This window comes from Lipotes vexillifer, unplaced genomic scaffold (assembly GCF_000442215.2).
Source record: "Lipotes vexillifer unplaced genomic scaffold, Lipotes_vexillifer_v1.1 scaffold2094, whole genome shotgun sequence".
Lineage (NCBI taxonomy): Eukaryota > Metazoa > Chordata > Mammalia > Artiodactyla > Lipotidae > Lipotes > Lipotes vexillifer.
The window spans coordinates 672,148-680,840 of record NW_006790887.1 but is presented as its reverse complement, the minus strand read 5'-3'; the positions used below and the strand labels follow the sequence as shown (position 1 = coordinate 680,840).

The window sequence follows — 8,693 nt, the reverse complement described above, 5'->3', positions numbered from 1 at the left end:
GGGCCGTAGAAGGGACAGGGGCCGCGTTGGGGGCCGGAGGGAGGGAGAGACCCACCGAGGGCATCGCCAAGGCATGTAGGTGGCGCGGCGAGGAACCGGAGCCTGGTAAGGGTGGAGGGTGCGCGCGGGGCGGGGGCGGGGGCGGGGTGAGGGGCTCGGATGGGCGACCTGGGCGTCGGAGAGCCCAGTCCTGGGGCTAACTGACTCGCAGCGGGCTGCCTGTCAAGTGCTCTGTTTGGCTGGGGAGGTCTGCGTCTGAGGTCATTCCCCAAGTGGGTCAGGGGTGGACATCCCGTGGTGACCCGGTCGGTGGCAGTCCCACCCCAGAGCTCCCCGCGAAGACCGCCGGGGCTGGGCTGGGGCCGCTGCCTCTCGGACTCCGCATCGCCAGCCACTCCGGGCGGTTCGGACCAGCAAGAGGGCGGGGGCGGGGGTCGCAGAAGGGGAGGGTTGTGGGGTAAGATGAAGGACAGGGTGAGCAGCCGGCGTGGAAGGGAACCAACGTGGGAGCATTTTCCTCGCGGCCCGTTTTGGGGCGCTCTTCGCCCTCCTTATCGGGGCCGGAGCGCGCCTCTGTGCTGTCGAGGCGTCTCAGGGGACGCTGGATGGGCACCCAGGGAGAGGAGTGCCAGGGGCAGGTGGGGCCGTGTGCGGGAGGGCAGGGTTCTCTGACCTCCCGGGTCCGGTGGGGAACGCCTCCGAGCGGCCACCTCCCCTCCCCCAAAAGGAACCTGCGCTGCCTCGGCGCCCTCCCCGGTGGGGCGGCCGCGCGCTTGCCAGGGAAACTTCTGACGCGGAGCTGTGTGAAGGAGGGACTTTATTTATTGACTGCCTGTGTGCTTCCGAAGTGGAACTTGCCTCGGGGTTTTACAGAAGCCTCGGTCTCGGTCGGGGCCGTCGGGCAGACCCCCGGACTAGGGGTTGAAACCTCAGCAGAAGAGACCCTGGGGAGCCGGGGCCGGACTCCCGCCCTTTTGTGTCATCAGTGCTCAGAGGTCGCTCCACGCTGGACGGCTGGGGGTGTCTGTCACAGTCACCAGTGCCTACTGCACCCCCAAACGCACAGGCGGAGGGTGGCCAGGAGCCATCGGCCGCAGCGGGCACGGTGCCCCCGCCAACCGTCCAGCTCCCCGGCCCGGCCCCCGGCCCCTGCCCCCTCGTCCTCCTGCTCTGGGGTCCAGTGGCCCCGCTAAGTCCGCAGACAGCGGCCCCTGGTCGGCACCGGGGAGCCTCCCCGCCTGGGGTCAAGGGCGCTGCGGGGCCCAGTGGTCTTCGGCAAACCGGCCTTCTCTGGATGAATGCAAACGAAAGTGCGAGGCGGTGAAGGTTTGCGAGCAGGAGGGAGACGGAAGCTCCCCTCTCTTTATCAGCCCCGGAGGGGCCGCCCGCACGCAGCTAAGCACACCCCGCTTGGCTCCCGAGACGGGCGGCGAGGTGAGGCAGGGGACCTGTGCGGCTCCGCGGGGCCCGGGGTGGGCGGGCGTCGTTGGGCACACTGATCCTTGCCCCGCGGCCGGCGCGCTTTGTGGCGGGAGGGGCTGGGCCCCCCACACTGTCCCCGCGGGAAGCGGGCTGGGGCCGCCTGGGGACCCCTCCGCGCTGTGAATACCGCGGCTCCCAGGAACCCTCGATCCTTTGTGTCCGGCGCTGCGGTCCGATCTTTCCCACCTCGGTGCGGGTCGCCTACAGGAGAAAGGCGGGAGGGACTGGGAACGCGAAGTGAGAAAGCCGGGGCCTGTCGAAGGGGAGCGGCCGAAAACGGCCGTGCGCCCCCGGGACCCGCGCTCGGAGCGGCGCCGCGGCAGGGTCCTGACCCGCGACGCCAGGCGAGCCTCCCGGAGGCGGCTTCTAAGCCTCCGCGAAGGAGGGAAGCAGAAACCCCAGTGCTGAGAAGGGCTTGCTTCTTGCGGAGGGAAAACTCCTTGCAGAGCACGGGTGACCCAGGGGACGCCTGACCCAGGGGGCGCGCGCCCGGGCCTTGGCAGGCCGCGGGCCGACCGTACGCTTCTGCAGCGCGGGCCCCCGGCCGCGCTTCAAGCCTATTGGTCGGGTTTGAGTTTGGATGCGATAAACATGCCGACCGAGCCTGAGAGGTGGCCGGGCCGGCTTTCTCCCTGGCCGGGCCACGTCGGTCCCTTCTCGGAGGGTCGCCCTCTGTTTCCCCCGAGACAATTTGCTGCTTATCAAGCTCTGCTAAAAATTAGTTCACACGGGGGTGTTTTTCCCACTTTAAACATAAATATCGTAAATCATCCCTGACACCTGAAAACAGAGTATTTCCCCAAAACTGATCTTCTAGGAGTGCTTAAAGACGCAAACAGTTTATAATCTTTTGTGTATTTACTTTTATGCCTATGCCTGAACAAAACCTCGCAAATAGACGATTTTAAAACAGCGTATCCCCACTTTATTTTCATTGAGGTTTATATTTAAGAATAATTGTTTCTTGGAGATTGTTTTCTTTTGCCCATATAAGCTTTTTTTTTTTTTTTTTTTTGGCTACTTGAATGGCAGATTTGCAAGTACAATTTCATCTGCACAAACGAACAATAGCCTTCAGCTGCACAAAGGATTCCTCCCACCCTGAATTCAGACCGCAATGCCTCTTGCTCTGATAATAGCTTCTGAAAAGATTTTGTAATGCAGAGAATTAATACATGATTATTTCCGCCTGACTTCTCTCATTTATTAGAATTCTGTGGCCAGTTCCAAATTAAAAATAGTTCAGTTAACAGCTTTAAAAAAATACTTTTAAAAGCCCCCCCCCCCCAGTATTTTTAAGTTTGGTCATTCCTGTGGCCTGAAAGCTGTTAAAAATCTTGATCAGCTTTAAAGTGATAGTTACTGTATCTTAGTAAATATATCTTAGCAAACTTAGCATGAAATTTCCAAATAATTCTAAGATGGTTCATCTGGGAAACCAAAGACAGACTTGTCTTTAACCATTCATTAGTAGTCTCTAAAATTAATTTCTAAATTTTACAGAGAAAAAGATCTTTACAATTATAGTAACATAAAACTGCAGAGGAACACAGGATAAGGCTGGGTTTGCAAATCGAATTCTTTAGAAATGATGCAAATGAAAACATCAACAATATTAGAAGTTTAGTATCAATGAAATTGCTGCATGCCTGTGCCCAGAAGTTTCTGGGTACAAGTGTGTCTAAAATTGAAGTCAGTGATTTAGATAATGAATGGCTCTTTTGCTACCCGTCAACAAATATTTTTTACCATAAAGTTTTATATTTGTGTGGCTGCCTCACAATCAAGTTTGGGTATACAGTGTTCTTTTTTCTTCTCTCTTATTTTAGGCTTACCACGTGGACAGCATAAAAAAAAAGTTTTGAAGGTATTTTGCCATAAATGGCAAAGGAGATAAAGGAAGCCCCGTGCACCTTCACTTATAAGCACAGATCAAAATAGTTTAAATAGGTCAGGACAATGTCTGCAGATTCTAAGAGCAATTCCACTGATTGCCTCTGTGGTCACATATGCATTTCAAATCACAGCTTTTGCAATATTTTATATTCTAAGTTCAAGGAGCTGCAGGTGGAGATGGTTGAGTGGAAGAAATACGCAATGTGCTTCAGTGCACTCTCGATGCATCTAACCCGATACAAAGTTGACTTACTCTTTCTGATTATTATAAAAATCATACTTTTCCTGCTTCTGCAACTTAGTATTAAGTGCTTGTGTATGTGTCGCCTGCACCCTGGGGTACACAGGCAGCCCGTGCTCCCTGGGACGGCTGCTTCCTCCACCTTCCCCCTCACCCCTCCCCTGCTCCAAACTTTCGGGGGGGGGGGGGAGCTGCCACTGTACAGAAGGAGGCGGCCTGACTGTAAATGTCAAAGTCATAAATATTTAAACATTATTTTCTTTCAATTTCGAGTCAAGACTGACAAGATGCCTCTAATTAGTGGAGGGCTCTCGGCAGGGCTCAGCGCCAGGACAAGACTGCAGGAAAGCACCTGTAGTTACAGCCTCTCGGCCTGGGGGAGCAGGGACCCAGGTCACTCCTGGGCAGGACAGAGGGTCAGACTCACTTTTAAGCAAAGGCACCCATTGCTTTCTCTTAAATCTCCTGGTTAGCAGGGGGTCCCTTAAGATTTTTTTTAGCTCTACAATAAAGAAAGGCTATACAATAATCATAGTTATTTAAACTCAATCACTGTGCCGAGGATGGAGTTCATGCTCTTTAATTTAAAAAAAAAAAAGTATAAATTTTTATTTCTTCCGGGATTCCTCAGTCCTGACTTGCAGCCGAGAGTTTTTCCTCCCCGCTTGACCCTCTCAACAGCACTAGGGAGGACGTTGGAGTCATTGAGGGCGCCCCAAGGAAGAGCGACTTTTCGGGTTACAACCGAGGTGCCCAGGGGCCAGCGAGAGGCAGGATTCCCAGCTGGGCCCTAAGATCCTGCGGCCGCAGCGTGACAGTGGCCCAAACCGGCGCGTCCCTCTCTGTCTCCAACAGGCTTCCTTCCTCTCCTGGTCAGATCCCTCCTCCCCGACCGCCCCCGCTGTCCAGGCCCCTCCTTGACCCGGTGCTCGCCCTCCCCAGCCTCACCAGACCCCTCTCCTGGCTGCGGGAGGACCACTGCCACCCCTTCCCTGCGGGGCAGCTCCGGCCCATGCGGCGGGGAGCTCGACGGGGCCGTAGAAAGTGGGACTCAGTGGGCGTGGAGTCCCCTCCTCTTCCCCGGGAGCACCTGGGACCCAGCGGGGGCCGCGCAGCTGGCCAGAGACGGAGCGGGGGCCCAGGGAGGAGGGACCCGGGCAGTCACTCTCCTTGACATTTTTCTTTGACCTCTGAGTAAACTCCAAGCGCTGCGTGAGGGGAGGCCGGTCAGGCCCCTTTCCGATTCCCCGGCCGAGCGCAGCGTACGGGTCACGGTGACCGTCGGTTTCCGGCAAAAAGAACCGAGCCAGCCGGGCGGCGACGCTTAGGCTGCCCGGCCTCCCTCCCGGGGGAGCGCCCCGCCGGGGTCTCTCCTGCCGCCCCAGACCCGGGCCAGGGTAAAGTGCAGGCGCCGCTGCCGGCCTCCTTAGGGGGCCCCTGCGCGTTCACGGCCTCCCACCTGGAACTGAGCGACAACCGGGCTACGCTTGTGCCCCTCACCCAGCGAGACCCTGCGCCTGGGCCGGACCCTGCTCAGGTCCTCAGTCCTCCGCGCGCTGGCGACCGCCCGTCGGCTGCGCACTGAGGTGGTGGCCACCCACCGAGGCGCTGCGCGTCCCCTCGGAGCCAGGCTGGTCACCGCGCGCGCGTGTGCGCTTCACGTCGCGGGGCAGGAGGGTTCGGGAAGTCCCCGTACCCGGGCGCGGTCAGCCACGACGTGGGCGCGCGGGGTCCCCCCCCGACGCCTGGACTGGCTCCCCTGGGGGGGTGGGCGGGGCGGGGGCCGCCGGTCGCCTGCGCAGGGGCGAAGTGGGGGATGCAGTGACGGCTGGGGGCGCCGAGCGGGGGGCTGGCGGGACGCCCCCTCCGCCGGCCGCGCGCCCTCCTTTGTTGTCCCCGCTCGTCTGCGGAGGCTCGGAGCCGGCCTCTCCCGGGAGCGGAGGACCGCTAGTGGGGGGAGGGGCGCATCGGCGGGGTGGGAACCCGGGCGGCCGGAGCCTCGCCGGCCTCTCAGGGGAGCGTCCCGGGCCGGAGGGCTTGGAGAGGGGCGCGCTCCCCTTGAACCGGCCGCGGCACCGCGCGGGGGCCGAGGAGCCGGGCACGGGGGTGTCGGGCCCCCTCCCGCTCCGCCCGGGTCTCCGGCACCGCAGCCGGGTCCCTCCGGTTTATTTCTGCGGTTCGGCCTGTCGCCGCGCGGGGTGGGGACACGGTGCCGGGAGGGGGAAGCGGGGCCGGCGGGGCTGGCGGCCGGCAGCCCTCCGGGTGACTTCTTTCTGAGCCGGGGAGGGAGGGGCGAGGGGAGGGGTGAGAGAGGATGGGGAGGGGTCTTCCGCCCGCCGCTCCCTTCGGGCCGAGGGCCGCGCGCACCGGCCGCTCTGGCCTGGGGGCCCCGCGTCCACCGCCCCCCCCCCACCTCTCCGCGCCTCCCCCTAGCGGCCCCGCGCCTCCGTCCCTCCCGCCGCTGGCGGACCTGCTGTCCTCCTCGGAGCCTCGCATCCAGGCAAGAAAATCCGGCGTCTTTTCTCATTTCACCCGCGTTTCCATTAACCCAGTCCCGGCACCAGCTAATCCGCGGCACCGAAGGCAAAAGGAGGCTAATTAATGACCAGCTTTTCCAGTCAGGACCGGCGATAATTGCTTTGGTGGCCTTTATGATTACAAGATAAAAATGGCCCGGCCTGACATAAGAGGCCCTGTGTACACTCGGAGACAGGAGGAAATGAAGAGTTGGGAGGCTGAATACGGAGCAGAAAATTACTAATAGAAGAGAGATAATGAATAGGCCGGCCAGGCATTCATGGGGAAAAATCCATTTTGTTACCACGCGAAATTAGGTGGTGGAAAGGAGTTTGCTAATTGTTCTCATCTTGTAGCAACCAGGACCGGGGCGGGGGCGTGCATTTCTATTCATCCCCCGAGTAATTGCGGAAGGGTTGCTGGCCGAGTCTCCATCGTCCCCTGGCGTTTTAATCGCTGCTGATATTCCTTATAATGAAGCTAATGAGGGCGCGCACTGTGCAGCTTTGTGCGCACGGAGACCCGTGCAACGCGCCGAAAGGATGTTCTTACCCACCCCCACCCCGCCCCGCCCCTCCAAGCAGGAGAATCCGAAGGACCTGGGCTCCCTTACCTTTCACCCGCCGAGAAGTGAGCTCCTGGACCATAGTGCGCCCCTGTCTCGCAGCTCCTTTCAAGGAAAAGTGACGAGGTGCCAAGTGCGGGGTCTGTGCGGGGTGTAGACACGGCCCAGGTCCGAGGTCTGGACGAGGGGACGAGGGGACGTGCCTTGGAAGGCGAGCGGAGGGGCTTCCGGGATGGCAACTCCCTGCAATATATCCAAGAATATTAGCCTGACGCTTCTCAGAGCCAGGCTCAGTGGTTGGACTTCTGCTGGTGCCCTTACGCACAGCAGGAGCTAGGCACCGCCATCCGGTCCGTCCACCCCAGGCCCACCGTTTGTGAAGCATCCTCTCCCCGCATACCCCTTTAGAAGGGACGAAGGCTTTATTTTACTTAAGGCAGTGAATTAGCTGCCAAATACTTTATACCGATAAGTTTGAAAAACGGCGGCCGTTAAGAAAAAAAAAAAAGTGACGCCTCCAGTGACTTTCCTTGTGAAAACATTGCCGTCTGTGGTGCGCTGTGTTGAAATGACTGTAGCTTCTGGTCCGAGGGCTGCTTTTCTGGATGCCCTCCTGTTGTTTCAGTGCCAGCCCAGAGCTTTACGTTTTAGGCTGCGTTTGGAAGGGATGGTTTTCAGGACTCATGATTCACTGGGTAGTAACCTGCCCCCTCTCCTATTCTGCAGAAAAGCAAACCCAAGCTTCTGCCTCATCAGGCAGAACGAGAGGACTCGACCAAGTTCATCGTGCTCACTCTGGTCTCCATCGTGGCCATCGTGGCGGTCCTGCTGGCGTCTGGCGTCATCTACTGCCTACGACACAGCTCTCAGTACAGGCTGAAGGAGAAGCTCTCGGGACCTGGGGGCGACCCGGACCCCGACGCCACCAACGCCTACCAGGTAAAAAGAGACTTTTCTAAGTGCTGTTTCAATTCCGTTCACCACTGGAATGGACGGATTGTTTAAGTCTTTGGGTCTTTGGCCCCTCCCCGATTCCCAGCAGTTGTTCATTTATTCATAGTTTGCGTTCTTGTGTGATGACGATTTGAAACTTCTCATTAGCATTCATGTAAATACCTTGAAACCCTAGTTTTCCTGCTCTAAATTAATCTTATGCTGTTCTGGGGTGGTCTCATGTTAGCTGTGAAAGCGGGCTGCTAATTAGAAATGTGAAAAAAGTATAATACATGAATTATGTATTATCTGTTATCTTCCTTAGTTTGGCCACTATTAATAAAAAATGCCAGAGTTGCAAGATAAATTGGTTGTGTAGATGTATGAAGATGTCTCTTAAATCATCGACTTCCTCAGGATCTTATGTGAAAAGATCCTCTGACCTGATCTGTTGCCACCTTCGCTGTTATTTGGATAAAGTGGCATCTGAGGCTGATAGATGGAAAGTAAATCAAGGATGTCTTCAGGAGAGCAGTGGTGGAGCCATGCACTGGTGATGCAGAAACAGTCCAGACACACCTGGAAAAAAAATTGGAACCAATGAGACTGAGGGGAGGAGGTTCAGACGAAACTGGACATAAAAAAAAATTCACAGAATGTTTGGGAGTTCCGTAGCACACACCCCAGGTTTAATGATGTTCTGTAATGAAAACACATCTTCATGCAAGCCCAGAATATATACCAGTCAGGGCATTTGATTTCTTCTAACATAAAATATAATGCAACTCCAAGTATACTTTCCCATTTGGGAAGGTAATTTACTTAATCATCATTTTTTGAAGTTCAATAGATACATTTTGTAAAAGATTTTCTCCCATTGGAGTAGAGTCTTTGTTTTCTGAAGTCACATGATTGTGATATGGAATATGTCGTGTACATAATGCCTCCTGTTTTACAGTCACGGCCATAAATATTATCATTCTGTCATCACACTTGCACTGCTGGGGGGCTGCTCAAGCTCTGTCTAGAACACCGCCCCACCCACCCCCCACCCCACCC

General features: G+C 57.0%; 1 protein-coding gene across 1 annotated transcript in view; it reads left to right on the top strand.

Annotated features, from left to right (window-relative positions):
- Nucleotides 1-8,693, top strand: part of PTPRN2 (protein tyrosine phosphatase receptor type N2) — a 535,117-nt gene that overhangs the window by 412,909 nt on the left and 113,515 nt on the right. The window contains exon 13 of the mRNA XM_007463991.1: nucleotides 7,428-7,640. Within this exon, the coding sequence (XP_007464053.1) occupies nucleotides 7,428-7,640 (213 nt within the window). The remainder of the gene's footprint in view (nucleotides 1-7,427; nucleotides 7,641-8,693) is intronic.